Source organism: Melitaea cinxia, chromosome 2, assembly GCF_905220565.1.
Source record: "Melitaea cinxia chromosome 2, ilMelCinx1.1, whole genome shotgun sequence".
Taxonomy (NCBI): domain Eukaryota; kingdom Metazoa; phylum Arthropoda; class Insecta; order Lepidoptera; family Nymphalidae; genus Melitaea; species Melitaea cinxia.
In genome coordinates this window covers 6342917-6365189 of record NC_059395.1, presented here as the reverse complement: position 1 = coordinate 6365189, position 22273 = coordinate 6342917, and the positions used below count along the sequence as shown (strand labels likewise).

The 22273-nt window shown below is 30.0% G+C and overlaps 1 protein-coding gene across 1 annotated transcript in view; it reads right to left on the bottom strand.

The window, feature by feature from the left end:
• Nucleotides 1-22273, bottom strand: part of LOC123659016 (division abnormally delayed protein) — a 98671-nt gene that overhangs the window by 36146 nt on the left and 40252 nt on the right. Inside the window, exon 2 of the mRNA XM_045594300.1 lies at nucleotides 5961-6104. Coding sequence (XP_045450256.1) covers nucleotides 5961-6104 — 144 coding nt within the window. The remainder of the gene's footprint in view (nucleotides 1-5960; nucleotides 6105-22273) is intronic.

Sequence of the window (22273 nt, the reverse complement as noted above, 5' to 3'; positions counted from 1 at the left end):
ATATAAATAGTGTTACCGTTTAATAATATACAACGGGTATCATGTTTTATTTCATTTTCTTTTTTTTTTTTTATTCACGAATCTCTTTGTAAAACACAAGAACAAACAATAAGAGGCATTTGATAGCTTAACGACACTGAACTAAGTCGTTGACGAGTTAATAGCTTCAGCCATTAAATTTTATGGTATAGGTATATAAATTCTGTAAATAAAACTGATTTGTTATAGGCGGAGGAGCTTCGCATGCCCCCATATTTAATAACATGGCAATAAATTACATTTATGCGAAATCGTTTACATTTTCCGCATTCTAACGCATAAGAAGAAAATAAAAATTGAAAATGTATTAAATATGCTCTTATCTTTATGAATTTATATCGAGTAAGTTTTGTAATGGAGTGAAAGATATTTGGGTGGTTTTATTTAAGTGAAAATATTATTATTGCTTGTGATATCAGCTTATTTATATTAACAGTAGCTGTGAACAGCGGTTTCGCCCGCGTTAATTTGAGGAAAAAATGTACTAAAATATTTTTAAAACCTTGCTGTGCAACGCGGTTACGGTGCGACGCGGTGACGTTTCATTTGATTTTACATAATCTCTTAAATTATGCGTCCAATTAAATGTTATAAAAGACAAATTTTATCTTCACAAAATTGCGTTCGCGCCATTTTTGGCGCGAACTTGTGGAGGCCTATGTCCAGTAGTGACTGTGATAGGCTGATGTGTTTGTGCGATGTGTGAATAAAGTATTTAGTATATCGAGTCTATTAAAACACCTTCGCAAATAGTGCATTATTTTAGGACAAACTTAATTACCATAAAAAGGTTATAATGAGTTAACCTTAAGAGACATATTATGTTGTCATGGACTTTTTTAGAACTTTTAATATCGGCTAATTCCGTCATACATAGTTTTTGGGTAGGTTTAACCGTTAAAGCAGCGTATCTACCGCTCGCAAAAAGGACATTTCTCATGAAAACTCAGCTCCTATTGGTCGTAGAGTAATGCTATTAAGCCTATAGTCTTCCTCGATAAATGGACTATTCAAGAAATTTTTTTTTAATTCCAACCAGCGGTTCCTGAGATCGGCTCGTTTAAACAAACAAACAAACTCATCACCTTTATAGTATTAGTATACATTTGTTTAATGATTCTTTCTTTTACTTTTTTTATATTTAAATATTAAATTAAAATGAGTCGAAGGCCAATCTTTGTTTCAAAACAAAATTATAACTGAATCTTCAGGTTATCTTAATATGGTTAATTGTTATTTTTTATTATATTTTGTAAACACATTAAAGAATTATTCATTTCTATTAAAACTGTTATTAAATATTTGTGTGTGTATGATATACACACACAAATATTTTATGTGAATTATATTATTGCAGATAAATTGCGAACACTTTTAGAACTTCGTCAGAATTTTAGTTTCAAATAAATGTCACTTAACCATTACGCTTTACCAATAACGAGCGTGTAGTACTTTTTGTACATATAATAAAGAAATGACTTTATACCTTTATCAATAAACACAGGTCTGTGTGAAGCCGAGCAAAATAAGTTATAGGCATGTATAACGACCCCCATAGCCTAATATTTACAATAGTAGAACGGTGTCGCAGTACACAGAACGCCCAATTTACCGACGCTCCAAGTGTTTGGTAAACAAGTATCGTTACGTCCATCCCGGCTCAACTATTTATTGTTCTTTCATCCCTTACAACTCTATGATATTGTACACGGAAATATAGCCACTATTACGTACACAAAGGTCATACATTACCGTTGTAATATTTTGTCTTCATTAATCTACGTCGTCGGCGCTGTACGTTATTGCGGTAGGGTTGGTCTGATCCGTAACATTTGGTTATTGCTTGCAGCGATCGCTTGTTATTCAAAAACAAACAGAGTAAGTTTAATTGAAAATTATTGTATGATGTTATAATTACTTCTATTTCGAAACTTACTTACACACGCTTGCGTGTTTAAGTTTTCCGTCAACATCTGTTTAAAACTACTGAAAATAGTATAAACTATGGTTACTTATGGGTTGAGTGTTTTAAATAAATAGATAGAAATAATACCTCTTAGGAATGAATAATTTTGTGGTTGGCTTGCTTGTACTGTAGAAGATGTTATAAATTATTAAGGATTCTCAAATAAATACAACGTTATTAAATAATATATTGAACAGAAATCCATTTGTACTTTTAAGTTAATGTAATTAATAATAAACAATAATAGTATACATGGAGAAACACCAAAGAAATACGCCTATGCTTTGATGTGGGATGCTACAGGCTGAATCGTATCGTATCCTAATAATATATAAATATTAGTTTTTGAAAGAAATTTTTTTTTATTTCGAATTCCATTGCTTAAAAACTTAATATTTTGTTACATAATTTAATAATAACATTTAAATAAAATATTAAAAATTCATAAACAGAGCGCCTCAATTTGAATATTTTGGAGCAAAAACTAATTTTCATTTTATTTTAAAGAAATCTTTCTCGTGTACCAAAATCTGTTGTTAAAATATTTGCTGCGCCCGAATTTCATTAAGCCGCGCTGAGCTAGCGCTAGGGGTTTTATATTTTATCAACGTATTATAATACACTGTTAAATTTTATCGTATATTAAAATAGAAAATTTACATAAAAATAGTCTAAAATACACAATAACAAACTACATCAAGACAACACGAAATCATTTTAAATAAGTTAAAAAAAAAAACACAACATCTTTTAGTATTAATTATTTTGTCAGTCCAATTTTTATTTGTATCGTGGATGAACGGAATACCGAAATTTGCATGTTTTAGTAAAGTATAAAAATTGTGTGAAAGATTTAAATTGGGTCAATTTGTCTCTATATACAATTTTTTTTAATATAAATAAACAATTTTAATAAAATATTTCTTATGTATGTTCGGGGATAACATTGTCGTTTATAAACGGATTTTGATAATTGTTTTTTTTTTTTTTTATTAGAAAGAAGATATCCCAAGTGTGGTACCATGATAAGGAAACCAGGATCTGATGTCTGATGATCTGATTCTTTTTGAGGAAGTAATAAATAATTTTTTTCGTTTTCTACTTTTTTCCATTTTTTCTAGAGAGTAATTGGAAATTGTGTTATTTTGACCCTCGATTACTTATTGGTATTTAATTTAAACCCTCGCATGAGACTTGCTCCGATTTCCCCTTGTGATACAGTGGTGAGAACTCAAACGTCAATTAAACTATTATGCAATTTTGTGTCACCAGTTCGAAATTTAAAATAAACCTTAAAATATCTTCTACACGGTGAAACATTCCTATGCCAAGCGTAGAGTATTACAGGCTGAATAAAAATTCCATGTAAATAAATATACTTACGTGTTAAATTACTTTGGGTATAAAATTAATTTGTAAATATATTTTATGATTTTTCACAAAAAAGTACATATACAGATTAATAAAAATGTTTGGGTACGTAAATTGTATTTTAAAGTTTTTGTTTTTCTATTTTAAAGGTTCGCCTACAAATAGCTGCTACCTGTACTTCTACAATTTCCAAATTGTAACATCAAATGCTGTTCAATTATCCACATTTTGCGTTTCATAATGTGAAAATAATTGTGCAATTTCACTAAGTAAAAATAGTAAAAAAAAAAAATTGTAAAGTATTGTTTGGCAGGCTTCGTCGAGTCTTCACTTCGAAGATTTCGCAATGCTTGAAGACTAATAATGCGTCAATGTGTCCTGCTTCTGTTAACATACGGAGGCGAGACGTGGACACTGACGAAGGGACTGGTCCACAAGTTTAAAGTCGCTCAACGTGCAATGGAACTATGCTTGGGGTTTCTCGCAAAGATAGGATCAGAGATAAAACTATCTTCGACAGAACGAAAGTAACCGACATAGCCCACAGAATTAGCAAGATGGAAGTAGCAGTAGGCTGGTCACTTGTGTCGCAAGACCGAGGATTGCTGGAGCACCTCCTTGAGTGGAGAACGCGTCTTGGCAAACGCAGTGTGGGACGCCCACTACGTAAGATTGCCGGTGGTCGCTGGATGAGGATTGCGAAAAAACGTGATGTTTGGTGCGAACTTGGAGAGACCTAAGATTTTAATTCAAGCAAATATGGCTACATAGAAACAAGATTAAGAACTATTGGAGTGGCTGCTCGGCTCGGCTCGGGAAGTAATTTTATACGCCTTTGATACCTGGTATCTGCCAAAGTAACCACGAGCTAAACTTCATATTTGGCCATTACTTCTATAGGTGTTGGGAGCATGCAGAGAGATTTTCAGCTTTTGTGAAATCACGAAAGTCTGGTCCTCCTGGGCTCTCGGTCTATAAACAAAACAGCACGATACATAGCGGTTAGTCGCATAATATCGACAGACAATACCTAAGTTTATAGAAGAAAAGTTATGATTAAATTTTGATCCCTCTGTATAAGATGTCCTTTTTCCCGACCGTATTGATCTTTGTAATTTGCGAGATGGGTAAAGTTAAGAAATTTCTACGTCCATACTCTATAAAAAGCCTTAGGATACAATGAAGTTATTATCTTCATGACTGTAAACGTGTCATTTTATTTAACAACAGTTTACGACAAGACGGCTAATGTATTTTCGAGTAGTAGTTTTGAAGTATGAGACGTCCATTACACTTTGTTATTATGAATTTTAAATAACTAATTTTCATAAAGTTACTGGCTGAAGATATTCCATAATTTTAGCAATTTCATTTTTATATTTTTCAATTAAATTATTTATTTATAATATCTTTACATTTCATAGTATTTGAAATCTTTTTGTTTTAAAACAATATTGGCATATCTTTATATTTTACACAGTAAAACTATGTATATATAATATTTATCATATCTGCATGTGACGCTATCGTCCACGATACGACAGAAATGTTAAAAATACGGTCATGGATTTCAGTCGCTGATTGGTTTTGACATCAAGCTTGTTTTTAAACGCTTCGTAGAATCCAAGCCTTTATTCGATAAAGGAAAAATTCTCTGGAATATTTTGTTCCAACAATATCCGAGCAATATTTTTTTTATACATTACGTAAAAAAAAATAGGTGCGGCATTATCATAAAAGCTTAATTAATAAGAGTGCACTCAATATAAGATAATATTTTTAAGCCGTTATTCTTTCTATTGCCGTTATTTTCTAAAAACGGTAAAATCTTTAAGCGCAAGTAAAGTTTATTAGGCAAATTATTTATTGTTCATCATCATCATCATCATCACTTCAGCCTATGGCAATGCTGGATGCCAAAAAAAAAATAGTTTCGTTTTTTTAACCCTTTCTTTATAATATAGGGCAAAAAGGGTTTTAAAAAAAAAGCGCAGTCGGACTTTATTCATACTATATTATTAAAATATTTTTATATTTTTATTATTTACAAATCGTCTACTTTTTCAAAATCACTTACTTGTACGCTTAAAAAGAAGAAATAACTGTCATTCAATACGATTTGTCATCCCAAATTACTTTTAAGCATAAAATATGAGAATATTTTTCGTAATAGTTTTTATTCCTGTCGTAGTTATTATACTAAACTATTTTCTGATTTTAAAATAATGAAATAAAAAATTTCTACGTGACATTGTAAAGAACGCAATCTGCCATTTTGATTTATTAAATTCTTAATCTACAAGTAGCCAGTGACAATCTCGTTTCCAAGGCGAATCTAACAAGAATTTAGTCACAAAAGAATTTTTCATAAATTTAAAGAAAAAGAAAATAATGAAAACAATTAGGAAGTATTTAATAACACATTCTTTACAACTGGGGTGGGCTAAACTGGGTACTCAATTTTTACTCTAATCTGATTTGATATCATAGCTAGTTGATGCGACTTTGTATAATAAATAGGATGAAATCTAAGTTTCAGAATGTACATATATACTTATAAGTATACAAAACAACGCCCAGTTACCTTGAAGCGTCCTCTTCGTTGCCAATAACAGATCTGTGATAGGCCTGGTGGCGCTTAATACACGCAGCGTTGCGGTTTTCTTGAGGACAAGCTGTGTATTTGTTTCTCGACCCCTTCCGCAGCACTGCCCACCACAAATTGAACCTGAAAATAAAATAAATCTTACTAAATATAAGAACGGTGTATTACTATCCACCCACTTTAACTAATATGATCTCAAAAAAAAAAAAAATTGCATGAAAAAAGAATCCGTGAGTCAAGCATTAATGATTCAGATTTTCTATATTTTTACGATCTGAATTATATTTGTCGCTTAATTTCTGTAACTACCAGATTATTCAAAGAATCCATTTTATAAATTTAGGATTTACATTATAGTTTTACTAAACATAAACTTTTACGACTCAATCTAAAATTTCTAAGAGGTCCCAAAATCGTGATTGCTCTGTCTAAGAAGGTCATAAAGGATTAGGAATGAGAGGGTTCTATAATAAGTATAATAACAGTGAAGGCACGTATAAATATGGCCAAGTGGTTCGTATAAGTTCTGTGACAGGTGTTGCTGACGGGGGTTAGCACTAAAAACCTTCGAAAACTGCCCTTAATCACTTTCACCCTTGACTTTCGATGATTTTATGATTGAATTCTTAAAGTACTAATAATTTTTATATTATTAAAAGAGAACACATAACTTCAGCCTATCGCAGTCCACTGATGGACACAGGCCTCCCCAAGTTCAAAGAATACAAACGAAATATATATTGAAGAAAAAAACTAAAAAAAATAGATCTGCGTTAATATGCTTTTGGATTTTGATTAATATCCAATAGTAAATAAATTATACGATTATTTTTCATGAATCACAAAACGAAAAGACATTTGATAATAAAATAGTATAGAAACGTTGAAATTGCACGCTCTACGAAGTATGAGATGGCCGAGAATTATTTATTTGAGTATTTTGGAATTCGGCCAAGAGTAATCAGTGTTGAGAGACAAGTGATTTTTATCCGTACAAGCCGCAGTTAGCCGCAACAATGGACGTCAGAACAGTGAAATTCATTTGTACATATAGTAATATATCATAATTTTAACAACAAGAATAGGTATACTTTTGTTAAAAAAATGTTTAAATTTTACGCATATCCTGGTCCCTAAATCAATAAACTTAGTACCTAACCGTTGTTCTACTGTCCATATTAAATCGTTTTAAAAAATAAAATCACTTGTATAATAAATTTAAACATAGCTACATTTATATCGACATAAAATACTATTAATATATTACTAATTTACTCTTTAATGTTTAGAGATTTGGCACATTGTCACCGCTGTGAATGCCCGCCCTGGTTCAAGGCTAAGCATTTGTTATATAAATCACTTATTTTTTACGATTTTAAACTTTATTACTCAGTTATAAAGTCTAAGCTTATCTTATTTTTTATCAACTTGAATCGTGTCTATAGACTTCTGTCTGTAGTATTATAGCTTAGTGACCATGCAAAAAATATCTTAATATACCTATTACTTCAATTCAATTAACATACATTTTGACAAGTTCGAAGCGAGTTGTATTATTCACTTAAACAAATTTTATTATTGCCAGTGTGGCGTACTAATTTACTTGTTTAACTGACTTCAAAATAAGGATGAGGTTGTAAATTCGACTGTATTGTTTTTTTAAATATATGTTACCTCAGAAGTTTTGGACCAATTTCGATGTTTTTTTTTTTTTATCGAAGATGGTGCGTGTCATATGGTCCCATTTAAACTTAATTGATATCTAACGAGTATTTTTTACGTTATCGCTAATTATGCGTATTTACCTGACTATTTTCAAAAAAATCAATAACACCTTCACTACAGCCAGTTATAAAGTTAAATTTTATTGTATTTATTTTAAAAGTGTAATCATATATAAATTATTTTAGCTGTTACTTTCTTTTTTACTTATTTTCTGCTATATACATACATACGTTATATTTTTACGAAACGATTCAGTATCAGAAAAGCTGTGCCACAGCAGGAAATATCCTACTCAAAATATGGAGCAGCCCGACTGGGGTAGTGCCTCGACCTTACAGAAGATCACAGCTAAATAATACCGTTTTCAGGTCCTGTGGGTGAGTAAAACGACCAGAGCTCCTTGAGAATTGGGCATAAGATCGGCAACGCGCTTGCGATGCTTTTGGTGTCGCAGACGTCTATAAGATACGGTAGTCGCTTACCATCAAGTGAGCTGTACGCTTTGCTGACCCAGTCATATAGAAAAAAGCATAAGTTTTACTAAGAAGTAATTACACTTTCGTGTTTGTACGCCACGCTGCGATGGAATATAAGTATACATGTCTTTTTTTTTAAATTACTTTTTTAACTTTCAGTTGCATAAAAATTATTTCACTCACTATTTGTAATTATAAAGCTTAGGACAACCTTTAATTAAAATAATAAAATGACCACAATTGTACAATTTTAAAGTAAGATCGCATGTCTATGCTTGTTTTTATAATTATTTCACTTTTATATGTCATTTGTACCACGCAAATTTATTCGCACTGCAGTTTTAAAATAATTTTAGATCAGTAAAATGTTTCTTACCATTGCGTAAGTCGCGGAAGTGGAGTCATATTGGCATTTAGTTACAAAACTTTTAGAATAAATAATGTTGAATAATGACATTTCAAAGTAATAAGATATATAAAAATTTGACATCCCTATCTAACTGATGCTAAATGAGAAGCTCCAGCCTCAGATATGAAGTACGAAAAAAAACGTACCTTCTATTTATGTAGGGTACGTCAGCCCTTGACATTTATATTACGTGCCCTTAAAACGTTTTTATTAAAGTCTGTATGATAGGTGTCTGTGTCGGTAACCTGCGCCAAGGTCGCTATCGTAGACTGAACGGTGCCCGTTCTCTACACGACTTGCTTTTATAAAGCAAGTTAAATATAGGTAGTAACTTTGGCAATAAATGTAGATCATCTCCACACAACCCTCTACTCTACCTGTCTTTTTCTTTCTTTTTTTATTTCTCTCTCACTTTATCTATGCGGTAATATTTAAATTGATCCAAGATCAATGGAATAAAATCAACAACACTGTTTTTAAAGTCTAAATTGAAGAGCTACTTGGTATACAAATAATTTAAATTTTAATAAATGTTAACGCTTTCAAATTCGTATTCAAGTATTTTAAGTTAACGTTTACTACTACTAACTATGTCAAAAGAAAAAAATATAATTTAAGAAACTTTCCGAGCCTTTTATGCGTAGGTACTTAAAAATTTCCAAACTAGAATTTAGGGTTGAAAATGCTAAAATAAATACCACGTGTATAATGGACGATACATGTATAAGTATATAGTTCAGTTACATAATTATGTAATTAGCGGTAAAATGTGATTTAAACTTACATGATACTCGATATAAACAAAAAAAAAATACAAATTCGTAGTTCAATAAAAATAATTGTTGATAATTATTTATTTATTACTTTTATTTTATATTTTTATTTTTAATTAAACATCAAATCTTTAAAAAAGCAATGCAAAAAAATATGTAAAAAACCAACTTTTTCCAAAGTAGCGATTTTATATTACGATCATAATGTTGAATACATTTTATTAAAATCGATTAACATTCAGTCGAAAGTCAAGATTACTTTATTATACACTCAAAAAGGCTTTAATAGAAGTAGGATTCGTGGCAATAAAACTTAATTCAGAAATGTGATTCATATCAAACGACATCAAGACAAATGCTCGAGCATGCTTATTTACGCCAACGCAGTGATTAAAATAATTTACTGTGTTCAGAGAGCGATCTAGGATTGAAACCGGTAAAGTGGGAGAGTCTAGAAGTGTTCCTTTATTTATCTGTAATTGTCCCTTCATGTTGATAAATTGAATCGTTTCAGAGAAAATACGCAAAACAGTCTCAAACGGCAATTAAAAAGCACTTAAATATTAATATCTTGTAGGAAAATATGTAGATTTAAGTTTCTGCGCAGTTCATTGATTTTGAATATTCAAATACCTATATAATAAATTCTGACTTTCTACATTAGAAATATATATTAAATTAACGGTTATTTTATTATTCAATTAATGATTTTGTATTGAACTCCAAATTGTATTGTAAACGTGGATGGTTTTAGCCTTTAGAATGTTTAGAAAATAATTTTATTGATCACATCCAAACAGCGATAAGAACAAAATTTACTATCAACAGCATACTTAAAGTTTTACGATTATTCAAAAGCCCACCAACGCGTGGCCCTAATGTGAATTTTGGTGAACATCCATAAAACTGTGGTTAACATAGTTTTTACTACTCAAGGTATCTTGAGTAGAAACAATTCACGATATTGATTATGTATTCACGTTTCAATAGACTGAACTGAATCTAATTTACTTCGTCATAAAAAGAATGTAAATACAGATAATAAACGGAAATCTTGAAATAATAATGAATAAAAACGGTGATAAATACTTTAGTTAGTCATCTATTTTTTAGACTTGCTGAAATATAATTGTGTTTGCTCACAAACGAAAAAAACCGACTTCAATTACATCGACGAGTAATACAACGTAGATCGACGAAAAAATAGTCAAGTAACTACGCGGTCGAATTGAGAAATCCTCTACTTTTTTGAAGTATGTTAAAAAAGTGTCTGTGCTAGCTTTGAGGCGCGAGTTGAGTCAACTCCCTAAAAAGGTTACCGTGATATTTATAAATTAAAACGTTTTATTAAATTAATCAACATCTAATTAATTATAATTGTGTTTGCATCCAAACGAAAAAAAACCGACTTCAATTATATCGACAAGTAATACAACGTAGGTAGATGAAAAAATAGTCAAGTAAATACGCATTATCAAAGATTACTCCAAAAGTAGTTATCAGATCTCGATAAAATTTAAATGTGACCACATGAGCTTTCGATTAAATTAAAAATTATCAAAATCGGTACACCCAGTAAAATGTTATTGCGGATTTTCAGGAGTTTCCCTCGATTTTTCTGGGATCCTATCATCAAATCCTGGTTTCCTTATCATGGTACCAAACTAGGGATATCTCCTTTCCACCAAAAAAAGAATTATCAAAATCGATAAATCCAGTAAAAAGTTATGAGGTATATATAATACAACGTAGGTCGACGAGAAAAGCGTCAAGTAAAAACGCATTATTAGATATAACTCAAAAAGTAGTAGTTAGATCTTAAATAAATTTAAATTTGACCAAATGACACACACCACGGTTCGATTTAAAAAAAAAATGTCGAAATCGGTCTACCCAGTCAAAAGTTCTGAAATAACATACATAAAAAAAAATACAGTCGAATTGAGAACCTTTTCCTTTTTTGGAAGTCGGTTAAAAGCCGAACAAAAGAAATTCGTAGTGTTATTTCGTTAAAAACAACTGAATCTAAAATTAATTGTTTTAGTCTATTTAAATGTTTTAATAATAAACGATAATAACAAAACCCTTAAAAATCATGCAATATAAAGAATTAATACATTATCTTTTATTAACGTATCTACTAATACGTTACGTAAATAATAGTACAATTATTGTATCCGGAATAACTGAAAATGTGACGTCACTAGAATCCAATATGGAGAACGATATAGTCAACTAATAAAGTCTGATTTTATAATCAAATCAATATTAAATCATAGTAGTCAATATTAGTACGTAACACGTAACTGAGTAGGCACTACTTTATTTTGTTACAATAATTCTATTTATTCTCTATGATCCTTCTCCTTCATGGAGAAAGAGGTCTATCCCTAGCACTGGACTTACAGACTGAATCGTTATTCTATTTAATTAAAATTTAAGGCATTAAAACTCTTTTCAATAACATTAAAATAATTCTAACTTCACACTCCACTAGTGACTAATGAGAAATAGTAAACATTTCTGGTTATACGAATAAACGTGCAGTACTAAATACAGTGCATGTTTAGTCTCTCGACTGCATTTACTTGTAAACCACGAATGAACCTGAGCACTCTATTTGCGTGTAAGGGGAATTTTATTTATTATTCAACATAGCTGTTTACGGAAAATGTATTATTTTGTACGTTTTAACTGGGCTGAACAGGTTACATATTCAAGTTACATATTCAAGTTACATATTCAAAATTCAGCTGTGTATATTCATTCAGATTAAAATACATCTATATGTTAATTGAAAATAAAAATATTTTCGTTTCAATAATAGACTAGAATTGATAGTGTATGTGTTTGCCTATTCATATAAGCTGAAACAACAGAAGGCAGAGACGTAAAAGCGTACTGCGTTGTATTATATCAAAATGTTATGGATTTAAAATATGTGTTTCAGTTATGACAAATAATGCATTCGAATGGAAAATTTGCAAAAGCATGTTAATTTTAAAATCAGAATACGTTTCCGAACGTGCATCTCAAACCTAGTATCTAAAAGCGATTAAAACCATGTTAATGTGTACCCTCACGATTAGCGATTGCAAATAATTATTGCGAAGGTTTAAATCATTGGCGCGAATGCGGAATGCGGATATGTGTGAAATATCAATGCGGATTTCCACACCGACCCCAATTTCACTTCAGCGGCTATCTGCGTTCCTATGTAGAATAGGAATATTCTGCTTTCCTATTTTATCTCCAGCAGCGTCGGAGAAACAACAAAACCACTTTTGGCTCAGAAAATACGGCATTTTTGGTGCCAATGTTTGTCTCGTGATAAAAAATTACTCAAGATTTTTTATTGTGTATATATTTTGCAAGTGATAAATTTATATTAATCAAACGTACGATGACTATCATTATACTAGATACATCTATCCAAATAAATAAAATTGGAGTGTCTGTTTGTAATATTAAAATAACCGCTTTTTACTAAATGCATATGGATGTATACATGAAACATATAAGTACCAAAATAACATTTTTTACAATTTTTATCTGTCTGTCTGTTTGTTCCGGCTAATCTCTGAATCAGCTGGACCGATTTCGACGGCCCTTAATAGGCAGATAGCTTATGTAATAAGGAGCAACTTAAGCTACTTTTATTTTCGAAAAAAAATTATTTTATAACTCTGCGAATTGAACAATTTTTTTTTTTTTTTTGTTAAATTCCACGAGGACGAAGTTGCGGGCACAGCTAGTTGCGCATAAGAAAATGGTACTTCACTACATCTTATTACATATGGGTAGTTTTTTAAGGATTGTGTAGGCAAAAAATACTTGAAATAATTTATGTGTTAACTCTAATAAACTAATAAACTCTATCGAGCAATTTGTATTTATTTCGACTTTATAACGTCTTTACATGTGTCATTATTACGGTAGGCATATTAAAGATTAATGCGATTCAATTTTTTTAAAGCTTTTTCGCCTAAAATTCTTTTAGTAGTTAACTGAACACAATTAGGTACTGCTGAAACAAAACAGTACCCTTTCAATTCCATCGGTCGTAAACAACATGAACCTTTTTCAATCAATGCCTCTGTTTTTTGCTTTAATAGATACTATACATATAGTATCGGTACTTTTATATATTTATAAGGTATTTCTTTAAAAATAGAATAATAGTGTTGCTCTGAAAATAGAGTCTTTATTTCGTTAAATTTTAATTTACATTGTAAGAAAAATCACTTAAATCTATATAGACACTCTCACCTTAAAATAGAAAAACAACAATTGTTTATTATTTCTAACTCTTAGTTTATTAATTCTATTTTATTATTATTATCCGTCTTTATTAATTCTATTTTATTATTATTATCCGTCTTCATCAGCCACCATATTTTTTTATATTTAGTTTAATTATTTTTCTATGTCATCTGACAATGACACTTCAAAACACTAAATGTACATAAATATTTAAAGAAAGTATACTCTTCATATATTTTTAAAATTACAAACTTTACCTACAGTTCAATCCGCTTAGATTAGATTAGATCCAATACAAACTTAACAATTATAAACTATAAAATTTATGAAGCACGCACACGATCGGAACAGGTCAACTTACAAGCTATTAGAAGTACATATCTTATATGTAAATCCAGGTCTTAAACTACCTGCAAACTTGTTTATACTAGAAATGGTTTGGTGATTTTAGAATTAAAGTTTAACAAAAGTATATCTGTCTCGCGGTTTCACGTGCGTATTTCCGATCTCATGGAAATGTCGGAATAAAAAGTACTTGTGTTTTTAGGATTTCCAGCTATACTTACCCGATTTCATTACAATAAATTCAAATATTTTTGCGTGAAAAAGTTTCCTTCCATCCATCCATCCTCATAAACTTTCACCTTAATAATATCAGTACATATTAAAGGTAAAGGCGTGATAAATAAATAGCTCAATATATCTAGCGCGTCGACGTGAGATCACGGACGTTTCCTCTCGACTCGAACGAGATGAGACCTAGATAAACTCGAATAAAATCATATTTCTATTATGTGTTCCGAACGTAAATTTATTATTTATTATATGATTCTAACGTTTATTTGACGTGTAATGCTAAGTTAACATAAACTGTGACTTTATGAGATTTTCGTAAGTATAAGTCTTATTGGAACCCATTTTGACTGTATTAGTATAATTTTTTTTTGTTTTCGAAAGAATATAAATAAAATCAAAGTAACGTCCGAAAAACATTATTTCATTAGCGTTAGGTTTCGTCCTTGCAAGTTTGTCTAATAAGAAAACGATTAATGATTTTAGGAGAAAGGGTTGATTATTCAATATTAACCCTTTTAGTTGTAAAGTTTTAAGCAGGATTTCTAATCCCATAAAAACCAATGTTAATTACTAAAAATAATTAAAATTCATATTTATATGCAATATCAGATAATCAGGATCATTCGAAAGTGAATTTCACTATTCCACAATTCCACGCGAGTGGAATTTTGAGTGTTAGAGTAGGTTTTTTTTTCAATAGAGGTAAAATTAAAATTATCTTTACGGAATTAAGATAATTTTAAGTAAATATATTAGATTGAGTTATGTTAGATTCAATTTTAAAGAATTCGCTCTTTAGCGCAAAAAATCGCCTTGGTTCCTCTTTATTCTGTATCTTTCCTTTGTGTCTGTATATCATTATATTTTTTCAAAAAAAAAAATTTTTTTAAATCGTACATAATAAGATAAATAAAAAAAAAAGTTAATAATTAAAGGAATTAAATCAATTCCAGTTTTCAGTACAAGCATGTTAATTTTTTTTTTCAGTTTTTTAATTTCGAGATGACTACTTTTGAAAATTAATTTGGATAGTTAGTGTTAAGTAGTTCTATATTAATTACAAAACACGTATTTAGTTCACGATAACACGTGAGTTAAACGTCTTAACGTTTCGTAATCGTTTCAGGTAAATATTTGTCAGATGTTGCATAGGAAGTACGAAGCGATGCAGTCGAGCTACGAGTACCTCGGTGCTAACTACTGCAATTTATACGCGTTAAAAAAATAGTGACACATCGCTTTGACTCAACTTGACCAATTAAATCGTAGTAAATTAGAACGTCGTAACGTAAAATCTTCAGACTGACGCTAATTTATTACTAATATATAAAAATATAATAACATAAAATATAAAAAAACCAATCAAAACTTTTTTACCAAACTCTCATAGACTCTTTTTTTAATTAACCAGTAAATACACATAATACTTTATATTGCTCTATTACAACACATATGTATGCATTACAGTCTGACACGAATATTTATCTAGCGTACCATATAAGCGAGTGCTAACCACGTGATACAGATAATTGATTAATTACCGCTACATATGTAAACTGCCGTTTACTAATGCACTATATATCATTATGTAATTAAATTCGCAACTAACCATAAATAGTGTGTACGTATTACGAGGTTAATGTTTATAAATAACATAAATTTAATTACAAATTGGGGCAACATGAAAATAAAATGAATACAACTTTTGAAGTCTACTTGAACGATGAAAAAAGATTTTAGATATTTTTCTTAAGAAAGGAATTTACACATTTAACACTAAACATGCTTTTTATTACTGTTTTGTTGAATAGGTAACGTTACTTGTAAATGTCAAAAACAGTACCTCTTTGGCTGAAGAAACATGGGTGTGCTTAGATTAAGACTCTCTTCAACTGCCCCAAACTACTCCATCCTATCTATGACATCCTTCCCTGTGAAATTCCTCGTCCTATCAATGTTAAATGTTGGTTAATGTTTGTGTTTAGTCCCTTTTGTACATTTTTGTGTATATATATAAACATATATATAGAAATTAACAAAATTAAGTTATAGGTAGACTATGTGAACGTCCTGTTTTCCTTTTCCTAGTATATATAATATAATTAAAACATTAGATTTACTTTTAATGTTATTGTTTGTTGTTTCAGGTTGTGGTTTAACAACGAAAGCCTGACTATTTTTTTTGACTGTAATAATCAAAATAGCTTACAATCTCAAACACAATGACCATTCTTCTTCGTGTGTTTTCTATCCCACGTGACATTCGTGAAATCGATGATGGCACAGCTGAAAGCCACTAAAGCCCAAAAATTAATTAATTAGATTAAGACTCACAAATTGCGTTGGCGGATACACTGTGTATTTATTTAACATCTAGAATTCTAGAATATATTAGAGTTGTATAATAAACAATTTTCAAATCAACCATTTATTTTCGAAACTAAAATACACTTTCCGAATTGTGTAATTACTTGTTTATTTATTTTAGCTCTTATTTATTTAACATGTATTTTAGTTTCAAATATAATCTCGAAACACTTTATTAGACAACTCAATTATATTCTGGACGCTAGGAAGCAGGTGATATCAGCTACAGGTAGAAATTGTTTATCAATTGACAATTCAAACAAACAAACAATTAAAGTTGCTTTTAGTCGAATTTTTAGGTACTATACAAACTAAAATTAGTTTGTTTGCTTGTTCATCCTAATTTAACAATAATAAAACAACGGAATATCATCACACAGGTATTTATGAGGGAGAGAAAAGTACATATAGTATGGTTAACGTCACGGATATTGAGCGCTGACCTACAACTTTATTTCATCATTCTATAGATATTTAATAAGAACTAAATAGTTTTAAATTTTATTTATTATAGTAACTAAACGTAACTAAAGTAGAGCAAAACTATTTTGTACAACCTATACACGATGCGCAAAGTGACCGCCACACTCTTGCAGAGCGCTGAAAATCCGTGCCGATACCTATACCTAACTTTAAATTTTGACGAAAATAAGTACCATGCTATTAAATATAACCTTCGATTTTATATAACGTCAGCATTCAAAAGATTAAGCGGAAAAATACAAGGCAAGGTCAAGTTTCAAGCTGTGCATTTCCGTCCTTGAGACCTAAAGTTCAAATGTCAGTCGTGCCTTCATCACACTTAAGCTCTGCTAAGAACCGACAATAGGCCATCATGTAAATGGAGTGGAGTTGACAATCGATATACATAATTGTTATGTAATTTACTGGTACCTTACTGGTCTTGTGCTACTATTTTAAAATTGACATAATAAATAATAAAAAATAAAAATAAATTTATTTCTATTTTTTTTTGTGAAACATAAATGCTATATATTATATAAGTTTAACTAATTTGAAGATTATGAAAAATAACAATTCTTTTTTTCTAAAGAATGGTTATGAAAACGATAATGTGAAAACGATCAAGCGGAACTCTCTCGAGTTTCATTTTTTACACGAATGTATTGACTCACTGAAATATTTCAAATTGCGTTCACTATTAACTTCTCTATTCTTCTATTCTATTACCACGAAGACAAAATATTTGTGTGTTCGTCAATATTCTCAATAGACAAAGGAGTTTTTTGTAGCATTTACATTTTTTACATTAATCATCAACTATTTATTTTGACTAAATTTTATAAAGACTGTAATAACGTAATATAAAAACATTATTTATATTATTTATAGGAGCCGACCTGAAATGTTAATCAATCTGACAGATGTCAAAACTAACCACAGATGAGAACGTGATGGAATTCTAGTAATATACAGAAAAAAAACCTTTTTCTTTATTGTTTTCTAATGTTAACTTTCTCTTTATGTGCTTTTACCAACCTGAGAATTTATTTGAATATTAATAAAATAATAAGAAAATATGTCAATCTCAGATTTTACCAGTTTCAATGTAATTTTTACTTTACACTGTTGTTTATCGAGACAAGTTATGGACGTTAAAATTTTATACGACATGAAAGGAACGAAGCAATAACCATAAAATCAAGTAAAACGGCGCGGGTCGTTTAGTACTCTTGTAATTTTAATATTAGTTACGTCTACCTAAATATTTTAAACCTTTTAGATGATTATTCCTTAAAGACGCACTTTGTTATCAAATAACTAGATTCTGAGACTTTAATTACTATTTCAAATGAAGGCAATTTTACTATTGTCAATTAATGAAACGTAATTAAAACCAAAAACGGAGTAACGGAGAGACTTAATAAATATACTTTATCGTATCATGATAAACTATACATAAAATGTATTATTTTAATTAATTAGATGTTGATTAATTTAATAAAACGTTGCAATTTATAAATATCACGGTAACCTTTTTAAGGAGTTAACTCAAGTCGCGCCTCAAAGCTAGCACAGACACTTTTTTAACCGACTTCAAAAAGGAGGGGAGGGGGGATTTCTCAATTCGACTGTATATATTTTTTATTGTTCACGGATAACTTCGTCGTTTATGAATCGATTTTGATGATTTGTTTTCGTTGGAAAGGAGATATCCCCAGGGTGGTACCATGATAAGGAAACCAGGATCTGATCATGGCATCGCAGTTAAATCGAGGTAAATGTTCGAAAATCCTAGTGGGGACTAGTGCGTTTGTTATTATTTTTTTTTTCGTCTACTTACGTTGTATTACTTTTCCGTGTAATTGAAGTCGGTTTTTTTCGTTTGCTAGCAAACGCAATTATTAGATTTATCAAGACAAGAACAGAAGCAAAGAAATAATAATTAAGTTTTCTTGCCAACGAAAAAACCGATTTTGTTTACATCGATAAATAAAACAACGTAGGTAGTCCAACAATAATTAATTAAATGCACATTTTTACGGAAAACTATAAAAGTACATATGGTAAGCACCAGCTTTTAATTAAAAGCGACACACATAACAAAGAATTACAGTCGAACTGAGAACCTACTCCTTTTTATGAAGTCGGTTAAAAGTAAAAAATAAGAGTATGATGAGAGGTTAAAATTATCCTATTTGATACTGTCACTATACATACATATTACATCATACACTGTACCCCTTTTAACTCAATTACCCCATGTATGCATCAATATTCATTAGAATATTATCAATCAAGTCAATCATGAACTCAAGTTGATCGGTAGTACATTGAAACAAGTTGAAATTATTACGTAAAGGCATTATACAGTATATAGAGTTATATACTGCACAAATATATGAAGTTTTCATTTTATTAATTGCAACCTAAATAGTTACAAAGTAATTAATTACATATGTGAGTCCTAATATTATGCGTATGAAATAAATGAACACTAATCTATACAAATAAATAAAATTGGAGTGTCTGTTTGTAATATTAAAATAACCGCTTTTTACTAAATGCATATGGATGCATACATGAAACATATACCAAAATAACATTTTTACAATTTTCGTCTGTCTGTCTATTTGTATCGCCTAATCTCTGAAACGGCTGGACAGATTTTGACGAGACTTTCACTGGCAGATAGATGATGTAGTAAAGAGTAACTTAGGCTACTTTTGTCATAGAAATTTATTTATTTTATAACTCTGCGACCAGAACAATAACTTTTTTGTTAATTTCACGAGGACGGAGTCGCGGGCACAGCTAGTAATTATATAATATTTTTATTATTATCTATTATAATACATCATGTTAGGCTTCGATCTATTTAGCATAATTAATTTTATACATACTACAGTTGCCCATTTATAAGGCTTCTAAAAAAATATTTTTGATTAAAATGCCAATATAATCCTCAACTTTGGTATTACGAAAAATTATTTATAAGAGACATAGGGCATGTCACTTGAACATCCTCCATAAAGTCCAAGGATCTCGCATATGATTATTTAGCTCCTTCTAACGCATTTTACAAAATTTACAGACATATATAAATAATCTTTAAATATTCATAAATGCTAATACTAAATAGAAAAAAACCGGTGTGCCTTAGACCACACGACTGTAGTGTAACGTAAACTCAACTCTAAAAACGTAACTCTCTCTCTTTCTATCTTCACTAACTTATATCTCCCTTTCAACTTCCATTCGCCTAGCCAGGTCACACTTTTCGTAACCTCTCGTCACGAATTCACCAGATAACTACTTTTACCCTGAGGTTGTCTGGAAGAGATTGCTTAAAGTAATAAGACCGCCTTTGCATGCTGTCATTGTAACAACTTTTTGTTTAATTTTATTTCTGTTCTGTTTTTTTTTTTTCTTTTTTTTTTAACTACGTAAAAGTGATTATATGTATGCAAGAAGTAATAAATAAATAAATAACTCTCCAAGTCAAGAGTGAAACTTCTTTTTACTTCAAAAAGATTTACTTGTTGGTAATAAAGCAACAAACTGTTATACAAATTACAATAATTATTTCAGCTTTAGTTAGCAACATTATTGAAAAGAAATATTGGCTATAAAATATTATAATATGACCTATGTTATTAATAACAGCCATGTAAACGCTAATGAAATACCGAGAGGTCTATTAAAATGTTTACATATTGATAGCATATATACGCAACGATAACGCAATTCTTGTAACTTATAACGATGGCTCTAGGTAAGGTTTAACAAACAAGCTCCTAATGCACGTTTTACAAGGCTCACGAACACATTGTAACCCTACACTTAAAATGGGAACAAATTGCAGCCAGCTTGTGCGTCGCAACAATATATTATATCGTTGCGAATAGGGTAAGCAGAAATTTACTTCTGGACTACGTAAAAAAATATATCAGAATTTAAAAAAAAATTAATCCTAACCAAATTATAGTAGAAACTAATATGTCTAATGCTTGAGAAAATAACGTTTTAAAAGTTTAACAATTTCCCATTAAAATGTTTTTTTTTTTTTTTTTTTTTTTGTAAAAAAGTAATTAGTCTATAATTGCAGTATGCGACGCATTTGCATTTCAATCCCACTCCCTAGGAAACTGTACAGAATTTAAATATCAAATATACTTACCTAGTTCACCAGCTCGCAGTGTGTAAAACATACCAAGTTTCATTGAAATACATTCAGTTGTTTCCGAATGTTGTATGGCTATAGGACAGACTAACAGATATACCTACAAATATAAAATAAAATGAAAATACAAAAGACTTTTGTCTGAAAGTATTACAAATTATATAATGCTCTTATATATAAAAAAGATCAGTATTGAGGTAGTTTGATTTAGTTTATTTTACGATTTTATGCCTGACATACTTCATTCAACCCTAAAATGTTATGTTACTTTAAATATTATGCAATAATTTAAATGTAAATCTCGTTCACAGTCTTAATAATAAAAAAGATTTTCGGTTACCCTACTCGCTTTGTGAAGTAGCATCTAAGTCAATGTATGTTAAACACGTAATTTAAAGGCAACATTAACACTTAGCTCGGGATAACAGCCCGTTCTAGCCTCGTAACCATTCATTAGCATAGCAGATTTTATCCTGTGGCTTAATAGCGAATTTAAGAATAAAAATATGAAGATAAATAGTAGTAGTGCAAAAAAAAAATCACAATATATTTCGTATATCAAAATATGGGTTAGATTTAATAAATGTAAGTTATATTTACGTTTTAAAAATACTAAGCTAAAAATTCAGGTAACTATAAGTGCCATTGTAAGTCTCATATTATAATTATAAAATAAAATAAAATGTTGTTCTACTTTTAAATATTCAACACAAAAAATAAATCTTCTTAAGCGTTTCATTTAGTAAAACAACATATTAAATTGTAAACCTACACATACACGCAAATCTACGCTAAAATAATTAAAAACTTTATAATATCATACGTTGAATCCATACGGGCTTGAATAAATAATGTTGAGATATTCATTTCGAGGATAATGAAGCCCTCAGCGGCGACGGGTTAAAAGAGTTATTATGAAAGTATCATATGATCCTTTGACAAAGCATTAAGGATGATTCACACTATACTTTAGGGCCAGGCAGAAAAAAATACCCACAGATATTTTATCGACTCGATGACGTCAATACAAATTTATTTTACAAAAAAGTCTTTTGTAC